The sequence below is a fragment of the Panthera onca genome, chromosome A1 (genome assembly GCF_046562875.1).
Source record: "Panthera onca isolate mPanOnc1 chromosome A1, mPanOnc1 haplotype 2, whole genome shotgun sequence".
Lineage (NCBI taxonomy): Eukaryota > Metazoa > Chordata > Mammalia > Carnivora > Felidae > Panthera > Panthera onca.
Window position 1 is genome coordinate 125245290 of NC_138339.1, and position 24466 is coordinate 125269755.

General features: G+C 41.7%; 1 protein-coding gene across 5 annotated transcripts in view; it reads left to right on the forward strand.

Annotated features, from left to right (window-relative positions):
* The window catches only part of KLHL3 (kelch like family member 3), a 279419-nt gene that overhangs the window by 229948 nt on the left and 25005 nt on the right, over positions 1 to 24466 (forward strand). For all 5 annotated transcript variants that reach the window (XM_060636063.3, XM_060636062.3, XM_078450777.2 and 2 more), the window contains 2 exons: positions 10578 to 10694; positions 14643 to 14792. In XM_060636063.3, coding sequence (XP_060492046.1) covers positions 10578 to 10694; positions 14643 to 14792 — 267 coding nt within the window. The remainder of the gene's footprint in view (positions 1 to 10577; positions 10695 to 14642; positions 14793 to 24466) is intronic.

The window sequence follows — 24466 nt, forward strand, 5'->3', positions numbered from 1 at the left end:
ATTCTTGTAAGATATGATTATTGCTGCTATTATTATTGCTGCTATACTGTTACTCCTGCTACTACTGCTGCTGCTGCTCACTGTGGACTGGGGCCTTTCTCAAGCGGAGGCTCTTCCCAGGACCCATAATGGTCTGGGTGGTTGTGTGATCTGGAGCTTGGTATGTAGCAGGGGCTGAGAATGGAGTTGCCTCTTGCTTCCAGGCATTCCCAGGCCCCTTGGCCCTCTCTGGCCTTCTCCTAGGGCTCACATACCATTCCTCCTCCTACATCACTTGTGCCTGCTCATGCCTTTCTCCTCCTCTAGCCTCAAACTCCTTGAGGGCTGCGGGGCTACCTCAGCCATCTCTGTGTCACAGAGCCACCAGAGGCACTGTGGAGGTGCTAAGCAGACACTCCCTGAGGGAATGAAAAGGCAGACTGGAGCTGGATACTGCCCTGAGCCAGCCAAGGTTATAGGAATAATTTTCATATTTTTCCAGAGAAGAGGGACAAATGTGAGAACGAGAGAGGTCAGAGGATACATGGATCTTTGCCATTTTCTCTCCTGTTTTTCCTTCATGTAGTTTTGGAAATTCCTGTTATTTGAGGGAAGACAAAAGGATCTGGTAGGAGTTACAAACTCACAAGTTCTTTAGGTAGAACCCCTCCCACCTCCCTCCCTCCCCCCGACTCCCCACCAAGATAGCGTGAAGGCACCCAGGAGTACGCCCCGCACAGTCACCTGTTGCTTCTACATGGAGGTGTCAGGGGTCAGAGCTAAGCCTGTGAGCAGATAGTCCGTTTATTGTATTCCCCGTTGAGACCCAGAGTTTGGCTGTCACCATGGGCAGCTTCTGTGACCCAGGTAAGCAACCTTCCAGGACAGACCCACTCTAAGGAGAAGAGAGATGACTTTTGAGTTCTAGCGCAGTTTTCTACCAAATTGCTGGTTAGTGGACTTTTCTGAATCTTTGCTTTCTTAGCTGGTAAATACATTTCTACTTCTCAAGAATTCCAGTGCCTTCTTAAGGAACACTAGTGGAGTTTTCAGGGAAATGGCCCACAGTTTAGATACAGGTCAGGAAGAAATTGGTTAGGCCTCTTAAAGAATTAGTGTCAAGTATGTATTATGAGAACTATAGCTTAGGTTCTCTCCATGCGATCACATATTTAATGTGCTGTTGTGTCCTAAAACTGATCAGAAGCCAAATTCTGGTATCTTCTGAAAGTGTTTGGGCCCATGTCTCCCAGGATCATTCCTGTTGCACGTGCTCCTGCCTGAACACCTAGCCTCTCCAGCCAGTGAGGTGGAGGATGCAGGCTGGAGCTCCTTGGCCAGTAAGTTGGACTTGAATGCTTGCTGCCCAGATATTATCCAGTGATTGAGCAGGTGCATCCTGCTGCTGAGCCTGAGCTGTTGGAAGCCCCCCTTGCCCCGCCCCCGCCTTACTATGAGGTCAACAGTTAAGAGTTGCCAGCTTCTCAGCCTGCATGCAACCATCTGGCCTGGTCCTGGCATTACTCCTTTTACTGTTCTCCTTTGGAAAGTGCAATTCAGTGAACACCTATGAGCAGAATACCACAGCACTATGGTCCCAAATCTACCTTGACTGCCCACTGTTCTCCAGGTGCATTTCACGCATTATTTTTTTTTTCAAAGCGACATTTGTATTGAAGTAAGTTCACAGAGACATGACCAAATAAGAAGCACACAGCTCAACTTTTTACAAAAGTGAAATACCCACCTAACTAGCATGCAGATCAGGAAACACTGCCCCCCACCCCGAGAAACATAACTACTATTTTGACTTCTCATGGATCAGTTTTGCCAGTTTTTGAACTTTATATAAATGGAATGCTGGTGAATGTATGCTTTGCTTGTGACTTCTTTTGCCCGGCATAATGTTCAGCACATCATATCTGCTTCTCCCACTAACTCCCAAGGCAGAGACTATTGTCTCCATTTTGCAGAGGAGGAAACTAAGGCATGTTAACAATAAATAGTCTTGTGATTTGAGAGGCGCCTGGGTGGCTCAGTCAGTTGAGTGTCTGACTCTTGATTTTGGCTCAGATCACGATCTCATGGTTTGTGGGCTTGAGCCCTGCATCAGGCTCTACACTGACAGTGTGGAGCCTGCCTGGGATTCTCTGACTCTCCCTCTCTTTCTGCTTCTTTCTCTCTCTTTCACAATAAATAAATAAACTTTAAAAAAATAGCTTTGTGATTTGAAGCTGTGTCTGCCTCCCATGCTCCTGCTGTTTATTAATGCCTGTCTACCCCGACAGGGAGACAGAGGTGAGTGACACTTAGGACTGTTTAAGAGCTTGCAGTCTGGATACAAAACATGTATCCTTATGTGGCTGAGAGAAGTCGTTGCCTGAAATCAGAGTTCAAGGAAAGCACCCTGGAGTGTTTTATTCCACATTGTTAGGTGTGGAAAACATCATAAAAAAGACAATATTGGAGGTAAAACTCGGAGAATAAGAGTGGGATTTTAGGAAGCCATTCAGATTGAAGGGATTACAGGAATACAAATGTGGAAGTTTGGAATGCTTTGTTCTTCTTGGGGGAAAAGTAACCTGTGTGGTGAGAGTCTAGGGTCTTTGGGGGAGGTAGTGGGAGATGAGGCTGGAAATGGAAAGCTTAGGGGGTAATGACTTTCTTCTCTAGGTTACCACCTACGTGCTGTAAAACGGCAGTGTTGTGAGATGTTTGTAGGTATTTAGGTAAAAAAAAAAAAAGTTCTCAGGTCTGATACATTTAGGAGACAGTGGCAAAACACAGGAACCAGGTTAAGAAAGTGAAGGACCTGTCAGAGCTTTAACATGTTAATGAGTTTTTAAATCTCTGAAAGAGATTTGTAGGTGTGTATGATGTGTTCTCCAGGCTCATTTGGTCCCAGAACCTCCTTTACTGCTGAATGTCTCCTGCCCCTAGTATTCTGAGGACTGCATTGCATGGTCAGTCTTGAGGCCAGTTTTCTTTGGTCGCCCCAATTATCCAATGATTTATTGTATCCGTTGATTTTCCTTTTTGCAGTTCTTCTCGTTAGTGATGTATAATTTTTGATTGTGAGGCCATCTTCAGGGGATGTTTTATCCATGGGAGTCTGGGTGTGAAGATCCCCCTCTAGGGCAGGTTAACTGGTTTGAAAACTCTTTTTTCTTTCTCTTTCTTTTCTTCTTTCTTTCTTCCTTCCTTCCTTTCTTTCTCTCTTTCTTTCTAAAAAAATTTTTTTAATGTTTATTTATTTTTGGAAGAGAGATAGAGCATGAGCGGAATAAGGGCAGAGAGAGAGAGGGAGACACAGAATCCAAAGCGGACTGAGTTGTCAGCACAGAGCCCAACACGGGGCTCAAACTCACAAACTGTGAGATCATGACCTGAGCGGAAGTTGGAGGCTTAACTGACTGAGCCACCCAGGTGCTCCTGGAAACTGTTTCTGTATTCCTTTTTGTCTTAAGTATCCCCTGTACCATCTGGATAATGTCACTTCAGACCCCATATCTGTATGCAGTGTGAGCTTGGGGTTCTCATTTCTTGAAGACATGGTTTTTAACTTCCCAGCTGACAGGAGATGGTGAGCTTCCTTCCCCCCTTGCCATAGCAGATGGGTGGAGTTCATCTAGTGCTGGTCCATGGGACTGCGGGTGGGGTGACACTGTCCATAAGGAGCCTGTGGCCTCGACAGTCTACCTGATAGAAACCAGTTCTGAACCATTCAAGTCCACGTCTGAATCATCCAGGCCTGTGAGCCATTTTGGCCTCAGCTTCCATTCAGCTGATAGACTTGAATTCTTTCTGATTTAAGGCACTCAGGCATTTCCCTCTTGCTTTTGACTTGCTTTATTATTTTTGTAATATGTCACTTTTGTGTGTTTGGAGCTGTAGGGGAAGATTCCTTCCAACTCTGCTCTATCTACCATATTGACTGCAAGGCATTCTCCATCCCTCTGTCATGCTCCATTCATTTGTAAGATTAATGCCACAAAGTCGTCTTTCAGCTTGCAGGCGTTTCTGTCAAACCATTGTGCTTCAGTCCTTCTCCTTCTCCTGTGCAAAGTCAGACTGCATATCTTTATCCTGGATGTAGGCAGGAGTGGAAGGCTGAACAACTTCCCAGCAAAAGGTGATATCACTGTTTTAGTTTTACCATCTTTTTTTGTTGTTTGTATGAAGTCAGATATTTTGCAGTGTGCTGCTACAGGAAGAGAACCATATACCCAGCCATTCCTACTTTGACTAATTCATTCTCTCAGTAAATATTTATTGAGTGCTTTCTATGTGGCACATAGTGCGTTACTCACACAAGAGACATTGGTGAACAGATTGGCATAAGGTCCCTGCTTTTGTGGAACTTAAAAATCACATGAGGGAGACAGATTTTATAAAAAATGTACAGAAATAGATTTTATCAAATATGTACAGAAATGAATATACAGGTACAAACTATGAAATGTGTTATGGACGAATGTGCTGTCAAAGTGTTGATTGAAAGCCAGTGGTTCTCATTGCTGCCCTATCACCAATTCACTGGGTAATGTTTGGGCAGACCACTTCCCCACTCTCTGCCTCATTTTTCTCTTTTATGAGTGACTGTAGCTGCCTCCCAGGGCCCTTGCGGGTCTGAAATGAAACAACCAGAAGGAGCTGTGAAGTGCCCTATAAAACCTGAAGATGATGGGACTGTCAGAAAGATGAGTGCAACTGAGTAGCTTTTCTAGAGTCTGGGGAGCCTTCCGACCAGGAAATCGCCCAGCCAGTGGTATGCTGATAAATGTTTTAACAACTCGCTCTCAAAAAAAAAAAAAAAAAAAAAAATCTGAAAGCCCTGATTTCTTTGCTGATTCATTTGCTAATTTCTATGGTGTAAATATTTCCCTCAAGATTGATTTCAGACTACTGGTGTATGTCACTAAACACCAAGATGGGAAGAAACATGCATGGTGAGCTCCAGCTCCATTGTACCCCTGCTCCTGACTGTCCCTGGTGTGGCATGTGACAGCAAGGCCAGAGTATGGTTCACATTAAGTCCTGTTAAGCTTTAGTTTAAGAACCATCCGAAATCTGACAGAAATCATTCTTGTGTCTAGAAGTGCTGTCTTCTTGATTGAAAATCGTGACAGTGAATTCAGCAAATGCTATTGGCTCTATCTCTGAGAAAGAAAAGAGTATCTAGGGAGGAATGTCCTAGGAGCACGTGGCAGGTGTAATTACGATTATGGGTTGAGGAACATACTTCCCAACTCAGTGGTCTGCCCAGGTTTTCCAACTAATTGTGCCTCTGACATGCAATATTACATAATGTTAGACCTTGGGTTGTTGCATTTGGAGGTGAGTTCACATCCCAGATCCACTACTTCCTGGCACTGTGACCTTGGACACTAACCTTTCTGAGGCTGTTTCCTCATCTGTAAAATGTGAACAGTGATAACCTATTTCACAGGATTTGGGGTGGGTTAAATGAGATCATGCATGCAAAATGCATAGCACTGTGCCTGTTGTTATTAGTTGTTATTAAAATTAGCCTCTCTTAAATCTTAAGTAGCAAATTAAGTCCATGTGAGGAAACCTGTTTTCTTCCCTGATCTTGTCAAAATTGGCTTCTTTTCCTCCATCCTATGCTTTGCTGTGAGTCACCCTCAACTGGACCTTTTTACTTGCCAAGTCACTGTCCTACCTATTTTTAACTTGAGTCCCCATTTCTTGACTCTCAGAACACATTTTGAAAATGGCTGTTAAGTGCCCCGGTGCTCCCCACTCACAGCGTGCAGGTCCAGTATGGCATGGCTGCCTGCATCACTGGGGGCGGGGGTAGAGGGTCAGTTTCATCTGGTGTTCCGGCCAAGGCTTGTGCTTATGTTGAAAGTGTGGGGAGCCAAGGACTATGAAATTTGATTTTTTACATCTTTTTTTGACCCAGCAACCTTGTAGCTCTCAAGAGATTGGTTTTGGAATATGAAGCAGTGAGGAAATGATGCTCTTTTTGTTTTGTTTTTGTTTGTTTAAAAGTAAAACCCTAAGCGTGGCAGCTGATTATTTCATCCTGGGATCCATAAAAAATATTTTCATCTGTGTAGACATCACTCTGTCCTGTGTTTGAAGCCACAGCGTCTCTGCTTAGGTTTCCTAGACCAGGGATTGACACCATTTTCCTATAAAGCACCAGATAGTAAATATTTTAGGCTTTGTGGGCCATAGAGTCTCAACTCTGCTGTTACAGTGTGAAAGCAGCCACAGACAATATGTAAACGAGTGAGTGTGGCTGTGCTCCAGTAAAATTTTATTTATGAAAGCAGGTGGCAGGCTGAATGTGGCCTGTGGGCTGTAGTCTGCCAGCCACTGCAGTAGGCCTGTGAGAGGCAACTGAGAACAGTAAGTAAGAGAACGAGCACTGGCATTGGGTTCGTGTGGACCCCAGCCCTGCTGCTTTGTGGCCCTGGACTTGGGCGAGTCATTTAATAAGGGGTAAGAGTGTCTGCCCATTGGGCTCTCAGAAGAGTCCAGGGTCGCGTTGTCCATGAAGAGTGTGGTACAGAGCCTCGCACATGGTAAATACTGACTCCTGCTGCTGTTTCCTCTTGCCAGTCCCTTGACAGGAGGGCCTGTTGGGAATTATTTTAGGCACATTAAAGACTAAAGCTAATTGGAAGTTGATTTGCTTACTTATTTTCTAAGCATAAAGTCTCTTTGAAAAAAACACGTGGCCTTCTCTAGCCGCCGAGAAGGTCACTGTTGTTGCCCAGTGCTGTGGCTTTCACAGCTGAGTAGGTAAACAGTGCAACGAAGTGGAACCAGTTAGACAAGTCAAGCCAAAAATAAAGATAAGGTTAATATCAACTCCATTAGACTCAGCTTGCTTTTTAGCTTTTATGACGAAGACTAAGGTGGTTGATAGGGAAGGGCATGGTGAGTAAATCCCACCCACTCTAAGACCGGCAGTGCATTCTTCTGCTGAGCTTTGTCAGCTGGCCACCTGCTCTGTGCCTGGCATTGTGCTGGGCAGCAGGAGTTGCAGACTGAGCAGGGAGGGACATGTCTCACCTTGCAAGAGCTCACAGTCTAGTAAAGCGGAGTAGAAGAAAGTTGGATAACCATAACACAAGGCAGAACGGAACTGTGGTTGCCCGCCACCTCATCGGCCAGACTTCTCCAGCTTTTTTTGGTCCCTGGCCTGGCTCTGTCATCCCTGCCCTGATTCCAGTCCCTTCTTACCCAGCCCTGCTCTCTGCTCCAGCCAGGACAATTTCCACTGCCTTCTCACATGCTTATTCTAAACTCATGTGTCCATTCATTCATTAAAAAAATATTTGAGGGGCGCCTGGGTGGCTCAGTCGGTTAAGCGGCTGACTTCGGCTTGGGTCATGATCTCACGGTCCGTGAGTTTGAGCCCTGCGTCGGGCTCTGTGCTGACGGCTCAGAGCCTGGAGCCTGTTTCGGATTCTGTGTCTCCCTCTCTTTGACCCTCCCCTGTTCATGCTCTGTCTCTCCCTGTCTCAAAAATAAATAAAAATGTTTAAAAAAAAAATTTAAAAAAATATTTGAGTGTGTATTATTTGCCATTGAAAAGACAGGGTCCGTCTTCTCATGGATTTAAAGGCTATTTGGAGTAATACAGAGTGATCTGTTACAAACTGATGCTATCAGGGTGGGGGATAAAGCTCTCTCAGATTTAATTTTAAAAAATGAACCAGACAGGGAGGATTTCCATGGTGTGTGTGTTTATGTTTGTGCACATATAGGTTATATTTTACAGAAATGAGAGCAGACTGTATGCACATACTGTCCTTTTCTTTCTGTTCCATTTTCATTTAGCTTTCCTTCCGTTCCCTTTCTGATCGATTCTTTGCCTATTTTGAGTATACCCACCCTGACTTAAGTATATATTTAGGAAATAGGTTCAAAGCATCATTAACATATTAATACACAGAAATATTGTCAGAGTTAGAAATATTAGAGAATTTTTTTCTGTGAGTTAGTTTCCATTTCAACTTTATGCCACGTTGTAAATTTTGTTGTCATATTTTTCCTTTTCCCTTAGAATTTCTTTTCCTTTCCCCTCCGCTTTTATTTTGAAAAATTTCAGACCTATATTAAAGTTTGAAAGTGTGTACATTCATATACTCTTTACTTAGATTCACCAGTTAACTTTTTGCTTCATTTGTCTTTTCTCTCTACATATTTAATCTTTTATTCTGCTGAACTATTTGACAATAAATTGCAGACATTGTAGAATTTCCCCTCTGGTATTTGAGTATGCACCTCCTAAGAACAAGGAAATTGTCTTTTTTAGCCATAAAACCATTATCATACCAAAGAAATTCAACACTAATACAATGATGTTAGCTAATACCTAGTCAGCATTCACATTTTCTAGCAGTCTCAAGACAGTCCTTTATAGATTGTTCCTTTTAAATCCATGATCCAATCAAGGATCATGCATTACATTTAGTTTTCAAGACTTTAAATCCACTTAATCTAGAACTATCTCCCTGTCTTTTTTTATCTTTCATAATATTAATGGTTTTGAAGAATCCAGGCCAGCTGTATTGCAGAATGTTCCAAACATGGAATTATCTGATCTGATTGTTTCCTTGCTATTAAGATTCAGGTTAAACATTTTAGGAAGAGACTACTCTAGGGGATGCTGTATCTGCTGTATCCTTGCCATTAAATCACGATCAAGAATGTGATGTAAGTTAGTCCTGTTATTGTTGGTACTTAGATCACTTATCTGTCAAATTTCCCCATTTGAGGCTGCCCCTACCCCATGTAATGAGTAAGTAATCAGCGAGGTGATACTTTGAAAACTGTGTCGTGTTCCCCAACAGTTTTTTGCACAGTGATTCGAGCATCTACTGATGAGCTTTACTCTATCAGTTATTAATTGGTGGTTGCAAAGTAATGTTTTTGTCATTTCTTCTACCTTTATTAGCTGGCGTTTGTCTGTGAAGAAGAGCCTTCCACATTTTTTAAAGTATCCTTATGGGATTCATGGATTCCTTTTTGTTCATTATGTTATGACCCATTACTGTCTTTCTCTTTAAATTTTTTTTTTATTTTACATTTATTTATTTTTGAGAGACAGAGAGGGACAGAGCATGAGCAGGGGAGGGGCAGAGAGAGAGGAGACACAGAATCCAAAGCAGGTTCCAGGCTCTGAATTGTCAGTACAGAGCCCGACGCGGGGCTCGAACCCACAAACCGTGAGATCATGACCTGAACCGAAGTCAGACACTCAACCAACTGAGCCACCCAGGCGCCCCTGTCTTTTTGTTTTAACTGAGAATATTTTAAATTGAGTTATGACTTACAGTGAAATTTATAGATATTAAGTATACAGTTTAATTAGTTTTCACAAATGCATATGTACATGTAACTCCCACCCTATCGAGATACAGAACGTATCCATTACCCTCCCTGCCAAATTTCCTTTGGCACCTTCCCAGGGATTCTCCCACGCCACCTCAGCAAGAAGCATTAATCTGATTTCTTCATTATTCTCTTTGATGTTTATATTATCCCAAATGTTGACAATGAAAGCCTCATCTGTTGGCTTTATGTCCATTTGACATGTCCATCGTAATCTTTGAGCACTTTCTTGGTTTCTGGCGTAAGAAGGTGTTTTGTTTTATTCTTTTTACCAGCTGAAAATATCCGATAGTATGTATACTAGTTAAATAATTTCTCCATTAGTGAGCTTTAGGTTGTTTCCTTTTTTTATTACAGAAATGCCGTGGCAAACATCCTGGAACACATATGCTTGCCCCACTTTTGTGGGTATTTTTGTAGGCTGGATCCCTAGAAGTGTTATTTCTAGGTCAAAGAGTGTGCACATTTAAGTCTTTGAGTGATATTGCCAAATTCTTCCTTCCCCTCTTAAAAAGCTGTGTTAATTAAGTTTCCAGAAATAGTGCCGGTTTCCCCGCAGCCTTATCAACATTGAATTTTATCTGTCTGTGTGTGTATGGTGGTGTAGGATTTGATTTTGGACTTATTTTTGAGGAAGGTGAACATCCAAATAGGAGAGCCTCCTTTTTGGTTCCAAGCCCAATTTTCATTTATATAAAAATGAAATCTCTCCTTAAGGGAGAGGTTAAACCAAGGAGAAATTTTTGACAGAAATTCTCTGTCATTCACTGTCATCCTCACCATTACAGCCAACTTTTGGCAAATGTATTCTTACTGTTTCTAGTCTGCGTTAACTGAATATGGGAGATAAAGGAAGATAGGGTGTGAGGGGCATGATGGCATTGCCCCCAAGGCTTCTGGTTTTCTTAAGCAGTCTTTATAAAATTTGGTCCAGAGTTACTATGGATTTCTATCTTTAAATAGCCATTGGTACTGGATTTTTATTTGCAACGATCCTTGATGATTCTGTATTTGGGGTAGCAGGTTTATTATAACGTGTATGTGTGTGATATCACTTTGATGTCAGCTAGTAAACAAAATCTTTCCATTTTTGTTTTATTTTAAATAGTGAACCTTAGGTTAACCACTTTGTAGATGATTTGGACTTTTTTTTTTTCAAGTTGAAGAAATTGTTTGAGAGCTGTTGTCTCTGCTACAGTTACTTTCGTTGATTATCTTCATAGGTATTTGAAGCAGTGATTTCATGGATCAATTATGAGAAGGAAACCCGTTTAGAGCACATGGCAAAACTGATGGAACATGTCCGTCTCCCTCTCTTACCTAGGGATTACCTGGTCCAGGTGAGTGCTGTGTGAAGCACCACATGCTTTCTTTCAGTGGGCAACCCTGGATGTATGGGGTGGTTGGAGAGTTTATGGGTATTTTACACAGGCTGAAGGCACCAACCCACTGGCTTAAGTGTGAGACATGGTAATGTAAAGGTTTTTTTTGTTTTTAATTTTTATTATTGAGGTATATAGTTGACATACAGTGTTATATTAGATGGTAGTGTGAGGTCTAAAAGCGTAAGTTTGAGAATAAGACACTTAGGTTTTAGTTCTCGCTCTTCTAGTTGTTAGCTTTGTGTTTTTATTTTACCTCTTCAAGTCATAGTTTCTTCTTTGCTGGAAGGGATATTATGGTAGAGCCCAGCAGGATTATTGTGAGGACCAAAGGAGTTGTAAATATGTAAGTCAGGTGTTTAACATGGAGCTGGTCCTAAAAAATGTTCACTAGAAGTTAGTTGCTTTTATTGTAGAGGACCTAAGCAAGAAGGGTCATTTCCACAATGTTTCTGTATTCTCTTTGCCTTCATGTTAGGCAAGTTGGAGCCCAATTCAGGACTGTAAAAACCGACCTTTCACAGGTACCTAGGATACGTGTTGCTTTGACTTCCTCTAAGATGAAAGAAAAATTAAGAATGATGGGGTGCCCCTACAGTGCCACATATTTTCTTATTTAATCCTTATAACAACCCTGTGAGGCAAAGATAGATAACCCTCTTTTTACAATTTTGGGCCTTGAGGTTTATAGAGGTTTAGATTTATTGGGGAATAGGTGGCAGGGTCAGGATTCAAATCCAAGTCAGTCGACCCCGAAGCACCTGCCTTCCACTATGCAGGCTGCCCCCTTTAATACTCTCTGTTCTGTTTATCCATTGGCATTAGATACACTTATAAGTGGGCAAAGAGTAAAACTTAAATATATGAGCAAAACAAAACACCGAGGCAGTAGGCCAGCCCTCATCTCTTTCCAGAAGTTTCTGGAGGGAATGGAAGGTGTGAAGCAAGGATAAGAGAGGAGGCTCAGCATCCCAGCAGCCTAGCTCTGTCACTTCCCAGCCATCTAACACTAGGCAAGTACTCAACCTTTTTTTTCTTTAAGTTTAGTTATCTATTTTTTGAGAGAGCACAAGTAAGGGAGAGGCAGAAAGAAGGAGAGACAGAACCCAAAGCTGGCTCTGCATCATCAGCCCAGAGCCCAGTGCTGCACTCGAACTTAGGAACTGTGAGATCATGACCTCAGTTGAGACCAAGAGTCAGATGCTTAACTTACTGAGCCAGCGCAGAGCCCCACGCAGGGCTCCAACTTACAAAACCATGAGTTCACGACCTGAGCTGAAACCAGGAGTCAGACGCTTACCCGACTTGAGCCACCCAGGTGCCCCAGTACTCAACCTTTCTAAACCTCAGTCTTCCCATCTGATAAAAATAGCACCTGTCCTTATAGGATTGTTTGGGGGTATAATGAGATAATCCATATAAAGGCTGCATCTCTATGTGAGCAAATGCTAGTTGGTACTACAGCTGTTTTGATGGTCATGGATGCTCTTGGGAATAGCGGGAGAAGTTTCTATCCTCAAAAGCCCTTGTAAAGTCCTCAGCTTGTGACCCTGTTGACCACAGGTCGAAGGGGTCAGTGAAATGTTCTGTGAATCTCTGAACCTCAGTCCTTCTCAGGTGCTGAGGCATATACTTGCCAGCCCTTATGTGTGCCCTGCATTTTATACTTTGGATGGTACTACTGCCCCCTGGTGGCAGCATATCCTTCTTGAAAAAAAGGTTCCCCTAAGCAGAGGGACTGAAGGGGCCTGAGATCCCAGTCTCAGAATCCAACCTCCTACTGTACTGTGGGAAACTGACCAAAGGTAGACATGGACATCTGGCCTCCAGCACAGGCTCACTTCCACAAGAAGGGCTATCTGTGGACCTGGGTTCCAGGGAAAATTAAAGAGGCCTTTGAGACCCCTGGTCACAACCTCAATCCGGTGTCCACAACTCAAACTTAAAGATGTTAGAAAATAGTTCTTGGGTCATTATGGCAAAGTAGGGATTAGATCTGGAGAGGAAGGGGGTCAGAGGCAATGGGCATGAGCACTGTTGTGTGAGAATCCCCCTGCTGCTTTTAAAGGACTGTCTTTAGAACACCTCTGGAAGAGGTTGTCTCAGTAAACCTCAGTTGACCTTGAAACTTTGAAATAGTATAACCCTCTGGGGTTGGCTGATCTTGGTGGGGGAGGACGTAGGAAAGTCTTGGGCAGACCTGCACCAACAGTGACTTCTGGGGAAGGTGGTTTTGTTTGTTTGTTTTTGATAGCTAACATTTATTAGTCTTTATTAAATACTTTGAAATATTGTAGAGTGTAATGTTATATCTTAAAACTTTTTAGTTGTGATTATATATATATGTGTGTGTGTGTGTGTGTATATATATATAAAACATAAACTTCATCATTTTGACCAGTTGTAAGTGTACACTTCAGTGTGTTAATTGTATTCACCATGCTGTACAACCATCACATACCCATCCTTAAAACTTTCATATCACCCCAAATTGAAACTCTGTATGGTGAAGCATTAAATCTCTGGGAGAACTTATTCAAGCTGAATGCACCTTTGGGAGAAGTAGCTGTTTATGCATTTCACCTTCCTTCTGAGATTTGTAAGAGATCTTCTCTCTTACTTTTTAATTTTTTTAACCGATCCTAAAAGCTTATGACTTGTCCCAACTTGGGTCAGTCCCTTAGTGTGGGTGGGGGGGATTAGGGAAACCTTCCCCCAAAATGGAGTGTTCCTGGGGATCACTTCTGGGGAAGGAGGTGCCCATTGGTGAGAGAGGCCCTGTCATACCAGTCCTTCTTTTCCTGCCAGCTCCAATGCTACCCATTAGGTGATGGCCTGGCCACATTTCCATTGATAGCTACAGGTGAGACTCAGTCAGCCCTTGTGCATGACCAGCTTGAAGGCTGAGATAATTGAGATGGGGAGGCCATTCTCTTTCTTTGACTGGACTTGAGTGCCTCAGGGTCAGAACCTATTTCTTGTTCATCTTTTTCTTCCTGGAGTCCAGCACTGGGCTATCCGACAATGAGACGTTCCATCATCGTTAGCTATTGAATCGAATTGATCTCTCCTGATAGCACCTAAATACTCCAGCAAAGAAAACATGAAGTGGCCTCTGAAGACCATACTACCCCTTACAAATAAGCCACAGAGCAATTGACCCAGGCCACAGGACAGAGATTTGAGAATTGAGCACTTGCATGGTTTCACCCTTGGTGTTGCTCACGAAATATTTAGGCTTATACTTGCTGAGCATCTGCTTTGGGACATCGCTTTGGAGTATGTGCAGAAGCCATAGTTCCAGCTTGGATAGGGTCCAAGATGAGGTCTGTAGGTGGGACTTTGGTGCAGGACATTCTTTGTCCTCTAATATCACCATTCTTTATAGAGCACCTCACTGGCCAGTTTTGTCCCTGCAGCTTTCACTGTAAGAAAATGAATAGGAGTTTTTGTTGACTGTCACTTTGTCATACTCCATGCTGCCAAACGTTGACCAATGGATTCTGCTCTCTTCCTTATTCCCTCTCTCTCCTCTCAAATGTCTGACCATTTGCCCTAAACATTATAAAGCATTCATATTAGGAGGAATGTGGGATGAAGCCTTCAGCACAGCTAATTGTCTTTGTTTTGCATAATTCCATTTAAGCCTGCAAACTAACATAACAAACACAACCACTGAGGTTGTATGTCTTTCTGTTTGATGCCAGAACTTAATAACTTCACCCCACTGTGTTCTTGAAATGCAGGAGGTGGGCACTAAGTTGTAAGTATGTGGTCTTTCTCTTGGGGCTGAGATGATGTGGTGGGTGAATAAAAGAGTGTGGGAATACAAGAATGACTCAGGAGACAGTGTGGGAAATGCAGCTGAAGTCTGCTCTTGGATCACCTGTGGGTTATTACCTCCAGACGGTTGAAGAAGAAGCTTTGATAAAGAATAACAACACCTGTAAGGACTTCCTCATCGAGGCCATGAAATACCACCTGCTCCCTCTGGATCAGAGGCTCTTGATTAAGAACCCAAGGACCAAGCCCAGGACTCCAGTCAGCCTGCCCAAGGTAAGCCCCAGCCCAGTCGGTGCCAGCTGTCAGGGCTGTGTTCTGGGAAAGTGGCCTTCCATTGCTGGCTCCAAGTCTTTCCTCACCTGTGGCTGCCTTGCTTCTTGGTTGCATTTACCAGCTAAGAGATGGAGTCTCCTGGTTCATTTTGAATCTGCTGGTACCTCTCTCTTGCAGGGTCTTCCTGTCCTAAGAATTTCAAGGTAACCTCCAGAGGCACCAGAGAGTTTTGAGAATAACTCCTTTGTCTCCTCTCCTTATTTGGTCTGGGTTCTATTTGTGTTGGAAGCAGAGGAGTGGCTTTGTGTTTCTTGACTTAGTGATTTCTAGGCCATTATTTGAATTTGAATGGTCCTAGTCTGGCTCTTTTCTCTCACCACAGAGCCCTACAGAACAGTTAGGGCTGCCAGACCGGGTATTGGCTGCTTTGTTTCCTTGCAAGGCCCTGCCTCTCTGGTCCTCAGGTCTTTCATCTACAGAATGAAAGGTCCTGCACTGGCTGGTGTCTAAAGTCCATTCCAGGTTGGCCTTCCAGTAGGCCGTCTAGGATCCTAATATGCTGACGTCTCAGGAAAGGTCCCAGCCAACCCAGGAGGAAAGGTGAGCAGAGAGGAGTGAGTTGTGTTGACTCAGCTACCGCACAGCTGGCAGCCCCAGGGCATTGTGTAGACCTTTGCTTTGTCCTCCTCCTCCTCCTCTTTCTGTGTGGCTGCCCTACTCCTTGTCTGCTGCTTCCAGGAAGGGTTTCAGAGTGCTGGAGAAGCATGTTGTCCAAGACCAGATGTTGAGATTCTCCAGGGTCTGTGCTTCCTCTCCACTCTGTGTTGTGACCCTGGGTGATGGAGAGTTTAGTGGGTGCAGTGTGGATGAAGGTTATAAATCTCCCAGATAATAATATGACTCACTGGCATTTGCTGAGTGCTGCTTCAGGGGCAAACAGTAAGCTTAAAGGTATCACAGTAGAGCTTTCTTAATCCCCTCAATAGCCCTGTACGGTAGAGGCAGGTATCCTAGCTGTACACAGAGGAAACGGAAGGTCAGAGAGATTAAGTGACTTGCCCAAGGTCAACACAGCCAGTGTAGTAGAGCCAGTGTTTGAATGGTGTCTTTCTCACCCTCCAAACCTGTTCTGTGAACCCACACCATCCTGCACCTGGCTTCATCTTTGTAAACCTGAGTGTATGTACCTACTTGTCAGCTTCCTATTGCCCAGCGCATGTTAGAAGGTGCAGCCACCAGGCAAGGGCCTTGGTCTGGCTGGCCATTTGTCTTCCTGCGTGTTGATGCTTTGGTTTCATTTTATTGAAATATTGCACTGAAATGACTTCATATTTTTCAAAATGAAAATAACTTTGCTTTCTTCAATTATAGAAATATATGGTCATTGCAGACTGTTAAAAGGCTACTACATTTTTGAAATAAAGTAAAAATCACCTGAAATTCCTCCACCCAGGGGCAGTCACTGCTGTTACCTTGGTGAATTTTCTCCCAGACATATCTCTGTGCACCTAGTCACAAATAGATAAAAAATGTATACTTTCAGATAAATGGAATCTTGTTCCACAGATTGAGTATCATTTTTATCTCCCTACTCAACAGACTACTTTCATCATTATCAGTATAGGTGAAACCAGCATTAAATTATAATAGGTACATGGAATTTAATTATGTTTATGTACCATTACTTATTTAACTGTCCTCTATTGATGGACCTTTTTATCATCTCCATTTTTTTTTATATTACAAACATTTCTATGTAATTTATGACCTCTTGTTTTAGTTTGCATTTCTTGTAAGTGAGACTCTAATGTTGGTTTCATACGATTATGGCTTTTGTATTTCTTTTTTAGGGGAATTTTCTGTTCATGTACTTTGCCCATTTTTCTATTGGACTGTATGTTTTTAATTAATGGTGTTTTTTTTTTAATGTTAATTTATTTTGAAAGGGAGACAGAGAGTGCAATGAGCAGAGGAGGCACAGAGAGAGAGAGAGAGAGAGAGAGAGAGAGAGTCCCAAGCAGGCTCTGTGCTATCAGCACAGAGCCCAGCGTGGGGCTTGATCTCAGGAACCATGAAATCATGACCTGAACCAAAACCAAGAGTTGGACACTTAACTGAATGATCCACCCAAGGGCTCCTATTAATGGTTTTTAAGGGCTGTTTTTAATTTAAAGGGATTAGGCTTTCATGTGTATTTCACATATTTTTTTCTTAGTTTGCAGTTTGCCTTTAAACTTAATTATAGCATTTTTTTGAATCCCCCAAAACAGTTTTAAGTAGTTAAATTGTTACGTCTTTTGCTTTATAGCTTAGGTTTTACATCCTGCTTAGAAATGTTTTCTATACTCTCAGATTAAAGAAAAAAAGGCTCTCATGTTTTCTCAAGTACTTTAACGATTTCTGTTTTACATTTGAATCTTTGATGCACTTAGAATTTATTTTAGTATAAGGAGAGAGGGTGGGAATCCAGCTTTATTCCTATTGCAAATGATGAGCCAGTTGCGCCAAAGTTGTTTTATTGAATAATCTCCCTTTCCCCCCATCAATCTGAATACCACCTTCATTATGATCTAAATTTACATAAGCTTGTCTATTGAGGTCTTGAGATTATTGATTCTAAGATGGACTATTGTTTTACATGGAGGAGGCTTTCTGCATCCTGGGTTCCCAGCTGGCATTGTTGCATGTCTTTGTGGCTTTTCTCCTTGGAAAAGGAGGTTCTTATCCTATATGTTAACAAGTTACCAACATCTTTTGCTGGGGAGTGTGTTCTGGAACTAAGGCAATTGTGCAGAACTGGCCCAGTTTCTTTGTGTGGAAACCATACGTAGTTACCTTTCCTTTTCTAGACTCCACATCGAGTTTTTACCACACACACCCACAAGAAGACAGTTTTAAAAATCAAAGCCAAGTTTGTGTCTGAGTCCAAACTCCGCCTGCTGAGACCACCCCTCCCTTTTGACATAACGAATCTGTAATTGGTAACAGTCCACCCCTTTTTAATGAGACCACGGTTGTCCCACTGTCCTCTCTACTCCTTAGGAAACACTCTTTTCAGAATGAAAATGTTTAGATTCTTGAGCACATAGAGTTCTGTGGGGAGCTAGAATCAAGACTTCTTGTGAATCTGTTGAAGGAATTATAAAAAAGACATTGCTGCTCTTAGCTTCATTGTTCCCCTAACTTTAATCCTTGAATGATTTAAGGTTACATTGTCCAACCTGCTTCTCAAACTCTACTCTGTCACCATTGTTTGGACACTTAAATTAGTGAGGGGAACCCCACTGTAGGTTTGAGGAGTGGGGTATGCTGAGGGAAACTATCACTTTGAGGATTATCAGAGGTAATTATCTCATTAAATCATCACAATATTAGGGCTGCACTATTGATATCCCTCCTTTACTGAGTTTACTCAGAGAGGTTAAGTAACTTGCCCAGTTACACAGCTAGTAAGTGCAGAGCTGGGGTTTGAACCAAGGTCTGTTCCACTCCAAAGTCTATGCTTGTTCTTTTATACTAGATTGCCTCCCAGAGACAGGTTTTCAGCTTTTGGTGACAAATGAAATTTTGTCTTGTCTTTTCTTTTCTTTCTTTATTATGTTTTTAGAATACCAAATCTCCTTTAATTAAAGTCTTATACCATCCCACTCATCTTATTAAGAGATGCATTTCCAATACATTTACTACTTTTTATTTTCAAATTAAGACTTTATATTTTTATAGCTATTTTAGGTTCACAACAAAATTGAGGGTAAGGTACAGCAATTTTCCATATACCTTCTGCCCCTACACATGCATAGTTTCCCCCATCATCAACATCCCAGATTGTTTTCTTTTAAATTCAGTTTTACAGAGGTATTACAAATTATACACAATAAAATTCACTAGGGAGACAATTTGATGAATTTTGAGAAATGCACGTAGTCATTCACTAACATCCTAATCAAAATATGGAATATTTTAAGCACTCCACAAAGTTTCTTTGTGGTGCTCTCTAGTCAAGTCCCTTCTTGTACCCCCCCAGGCCTTGGCAACTAATGATGTGATTTCTGTCCCTCTAGCTTTGTCTTCTCTAGAATGTTATATAAATGACATCATGACATATGTAGCCTTTTGAGCTTTCCTTCTTTATCTTAGCATAATGCTTTTAAGATTTATCCACACTGTCGCATGTATAAAGAGTTTGTTCCTTTTTATTGCTGAGTAATATTCTATCACATGGACGTCCTATAATTTGTTTATCCATTCACCATTTGATGGACATTTGGATGTCTACTTTTGGCTTTTACAAATAAAGCTATTTGAACATTCACTTACAGATCCTTGTTTGGACTTACATTTTAATTTCTCTTGGGTAAATACCTAGGAATAGGATTGCTGGTAAGTATATGTTTAAATTGATAAGAAATTGCTTATATTTAAATTTACAAGAAACTGTTTCTCAAGACATTCAAGACAACTGTTTTTCAAGCTGTACCATTATGCATTCCCATCTGCAAGGTACGAGAGTTCCAGTTACTCCACAGTACTTAATGCTACTTATTATCTGTTTTAAACCATTTTAGCCACTGTAGTAGGTATGTGTGGTTTTAATTTGAATTTCTCTAAGGACTGCTGATGTTGAGCATCTTTTCATGTGTTTATTTGCCGTCTATATATCTTCACTGGTGAAGTCTATTCAAATTTTTTCCCCTTTAAAAGAATTGGGTTATTTTATTCTTATTGAGTTGTAAGAATCCTGTATATATTGTGGATATGTCTTTTATCAAATCTATATTTTGCAAGTATTTTCTCCCAAACTATGCTTTGTCTTTTTTATTTTCTTAGCAGTATCTTTGGGAGAGTAGAAGTTTTAAATTTTGTGAAATTTTTTTCTGTTAAGATTCATGTATTTTGTTTTATCTAAAAAAAAAATCTTTGCATAATCTATAATCACAAAGATTTTCTCCTATGATTTTTTTCCTAGAAATATTAATGTTTTAGGTTTTACATTTGGGTCTATGATCTATTTTGAGATTGCTTTTTAATATGGTGTGTGAGATAAGGGTCAAGGTTCATTTATTTGTACATGAATATCCACAGCATTTATTGGAAATATTCTCTTTTATCCATTGAGTAGGTTTGACATCTCTGTTGTAAATAATTGGCTATTTGTGTGTTGGTGTATATCTGGACCCTATTTTGTTCCTGTTATCTATTTATCTGTTTTTACACCAATACCATGTTGCCTTGACCACTAACTTAGTAGTAAGTCTTGGAATCAGGTAGTGTGAGTCCTCCAGTTTTGTTTTTCAAAGTTGTGTTGTCTATTCTAGGTCCTTTGCATGTTCATTTATCATTTAGAATCAGCTTGACTGTTTCTACAAAAAAGACTGATAAAGATTGTGCTAAATTTTTAGAATCAATTAGGGGGAATTCACATATTAACAATAAAGTAGTTCTCCCTTATCCCTGGGGGATACATTCCAAGTCCCTCCATGCATGGCTGAATCTGCAGATCAGATTATACTGAACCCTATATATACTATTTTCTTCCTATAGATACCCACTTACAATAAAGTTTAATTTACAAATTAGGCACAGTAAGAGATTAACAGCAATAACTAGTGGTAAAATAGAAAAATGGTAACAATATCCTGTAATAAAAGTTATATAAATGTGGTTTCTTTGTCTCTCAAAATATCTTAATGTACTGACTCACCCTTCCTCTTGTGATGATGAGGGATGATAAAATGCCTACAAGATGAGATGAAGGGAGGGGAGTGATGTAGGCTACTATTGACCTTCTGACTATACATCTGAAGGAGGATTGTCTGCTTCTGGACCAAGGTTGATCATAGGTAACTGAAACTGCAGAAAGCAAAACTGTAGATGGTGGGAGAAGACTACTGTACTAAATCTTCTGACCCATGAACACAGTATATATCTCCACTTACTTTGTCTTCTTAAACGTTAAAAATTTTTTTTTTTATTTATTTTTGAGAGACAGAGAGAGACAGAACATGAGCATGGGAGGGGCAGAGAGAGGGGGAGACACAGAATCTGAAGCAGGCTCCAGGCTCTGAGCTGTTAGCATAGAGCCCGACATGGGGCTGGAACCCACAAAATGCAAGATCATGACCCAAGCTGAAGTTGGACGCCCAACCTCCTGAGCCACCCAAGTGCCCCTACTTTTGTCTTCTTTAATTTCTCTTAGCAACATTTTGTAGTTCTCAATGTATGATTCTTACAGATCTTTTGTCAGATTTATTCCTAGATATTTCATAGTTTTTGATGCTCTTATAAATGTTTTTTTAAGTCTAATTTCTAACAGTTTATTGCTACTATATAGAAATACAATTGATGAGAAAGGTTATTTAATGGAGGAGAGGTCCTTCATTGGCTTCTGAAAAACAGGGGCAGTAATTCCAGAAGATAACCATGTTCCCTGGGTTCACACTTTAGGGAGGTATTCAGGGTTCTCTTTAAGAGTGTTACTACTTCATGAAACTATAGGTACCATGATAGCATGTGTTATTTATCTCTCTTCTTGGCACATAGCCTGGAGTCTAACAAAGGGTGGACAATAGTAAAACGTTTCATGAATGAAAGATACATATGTGTGTGTGTGTGTGTGTGTGTGTGTGTGTATACATATATATAAAAGATTGTATTTTTAATTTTTTGAAGTTTATTTATTTTGAGAGAGAACAGAAAAGTAAGTGCATGTGAGTGGGGAAGGGGCAAAGAGAGACAGAGAGGGAGAATCCCAAGTAGGCTCCACACTCAGTGCAGAGCCCAGTGTGGGGCCCAATCCCATGACCGTGAAATCACGACCTAAGCCAGTATCAAGAGTCAGATGCATGGGATGTCTGGATGGTTCAGTTGGTTAAGTGTCTGACCTTGGCTGAGGTCATGATCTCTCAGTCCATGAGTTCGAGCCCCGCATCAGGCTGTCTGCTGACAGCTTAGGATTCTGTGTCTCTCTCTCTTTCTGTTCCTCCTCTGCTCACATGGTCTTTCTCTCTCTCTCAAAAATAAATAAACATTAAAAAAAAAAAAAGAGTCAGATGCTTAACTGATTGAGCCACCCCAGTGTCCCAGGTTTTATTTTAGAGTAATCCCTACACCCAGCTTGGGGCTCGAACTTACAACCCTGAGATCAAGAGTTGCACACTCTACTGATTAAGCCAGACAGGCACCCTGAAGGAGGTATATTTTTTAAAGAAATAACCTCATGGAGATTTAGTATTGACCATTTCTATCAACCCTAGTTGTTTTCCAATACTGTCCACATCCATACATGTGTTTTTGCATGAATGCAGTGAGGATTTATCCCCTGCTTCATATTCTCCTTTGATCACTAATGAGATTGACTCTAGGACATGTGGTTCAGCCCACAGGTCCAGTATTGAATGAATCTGGTTGTTGTTCTGGGGGTTTAGATAGGTTTTGAAGTATTGAGATAAAAAATAGCACCAGTAATAAACTAATAAACCATCATACATGCATTAACTCATTAATTTATTAATTCACTCATTCAACACACTTGCATTGAGAAGTCACTAACTGCCAGGCACAGGGCTTGGTGCTAGAGCCACAAAGCCTCAGATGAATTGGTCCCTTCCTCATAGTGCTCCATATTCAGGGGAAGGGAGACAGATGTAAAAAGACAATTACAATGGACCATGTAAGTGCCACACTGGAGGTATGGGTAGGACAGTCTGGGAGCATGGAGAGGGGTGAGGGATTAGGGAAAACTTTCTTCAGGAGCTGACCCCTGAGCTGACCCCAAGTCAAATGGATATCGTCTGTGAGAGGGAACATCCAGAAATTGGTTTAAATAACTGCAGGAGAGGACTGGCCCCCAGCCTCCGATGTGTTTTGTCCTTCCCTGGGTCATTGTCCTTATCACCAAAGGCATTCATGATGACACAAGAATGATTGTATAAATACACTTTCCTTATGTTTCAGGCAAAGCACTTTATGTACAGTATATTATCCTCATAACAACCCTGGAAGTTCTAATGTTGGAGAAGACTCCATGTTGGAGATTCAGTGAGATTGAATGACCCCAGGGTTTCACAGCCAAGTGGCAGCATGAAGGTTTGGATCTGGGTCTGGCCGACTCAAAACCTGTACTTTTTGACCAGTGTACAATACTAACTCCACAGTGATGATAATAGGAGATAATGATAACTTCCCTAATGTGAGCACTCAGAATGTGCCAATCACTGGGCTAAGTGATGTACATTTATTGTCTCCTAGGATTTACATCTTAATTATCCCCATTTTACACATGAGAAATTAGATTTTGGGTTATGTCACCTACTCATTATGTACTAAGTTATCCATTTCTGTGTTACAAATTACCTAATCTTGGTGGCTTAACACAATAAAGGTTTATTATCTTAATGTTTCCATGAGCAGGAGTTCCAGAGTGTCTCTGCTGGGTCATCCTGGCCCAGGGCCTCTTGTAAATTTGTAGTTGAGCTCTCAGTTAGGGCTGCAGCCATCTCCAGGCTTATTTGGCAGGGGGAAGGTTGCAGGGTGGGGGGATCTGATTCTAAGCTCACTGTCATGGTGAGTTTCTTTCATCAGGCAAGAAGCTTCTACAAGTTTCTACAAGCTTCCTTACCCTCTCAGCCTCTCCCTAAGTTGCCCAAGTGTCCTCATGATATGGCAACTAGTTTTCCCCAGGGTGAGTGATTCTACAGCAAGACAATGAGAGAACATGCTCAAGACAGAAACTCTAGTCTTTTTATAACCTGTTCTCCAAATGATATCCCATCACTTTGGCTGTATTTTATCTGCTGGGTGCAGGTCAGTAAGTCCAGCCCACGCTCAAGGGAAGGGGAATCAAATACCATCTCTTGAATGAAGGACTATTAAATAATGTGTTACACACCTTTAAATCCCAGCTAGCAAATAGTAGACCTGAGATTCAAACACAGGATGATTGGTACTAGACCCTGTGCTTTTAACTGTTCTATTATATGGCTTCCATATTTCATAAAAGCATTTTTGCTGGGTACTGTGTGGAAAGAAACTCGAGATAGAAATATGTAAGTGGCCAAATAAGTGGAGGAAGGAAAATAAGGAGATAATTGGACTACAGGAACAGCTGCAGGAATTGCAAGGGCAGGCTGGTCTGGGCTTTCATGAATTCAGTCCAGATAGGCTTCCTGACAGAGCAGTCTTTGAGAAACAAGGTGGTAGAGAGAGATTTGCCCTGTTTTCATCAGTTCTCAACAGCAAACCTGTTTGCCAGTCAAGCTCCCTCCCTGAAAGAAATAGGGCTCTGCCTTGAGATAGCTGTAGAGGCGAATGAGGGTGTTTTTTTCCTGGGCCACATATGCACAAATCATACTGACACATTCAAGCTGGAACAGCTAATAGCATCATCTGGGCTCCCACACATGCACCGCCCAGTCCTTCCCCAAGGCTGGGTTGCCATGGACAACCAGAGGCTGTCTCCCAGTTGCTCAAAACACTCCTACGTTACCCTGTTCCACAGATGGCAGCAGAGAAATGAGGTCCCAGCAAGATGCAAATGAGCCTTTGGAGATGTACTGAGCCTGGCACTTTGCACTGTCATTTCAGTTCAAGTGACATCTCTATTCAGCAATTTTAAAATGACACCGAAAAGCCATTTGGGCCAGAAGTAGGCAGCTTCCTCCCTAGTTGGGCTGTCC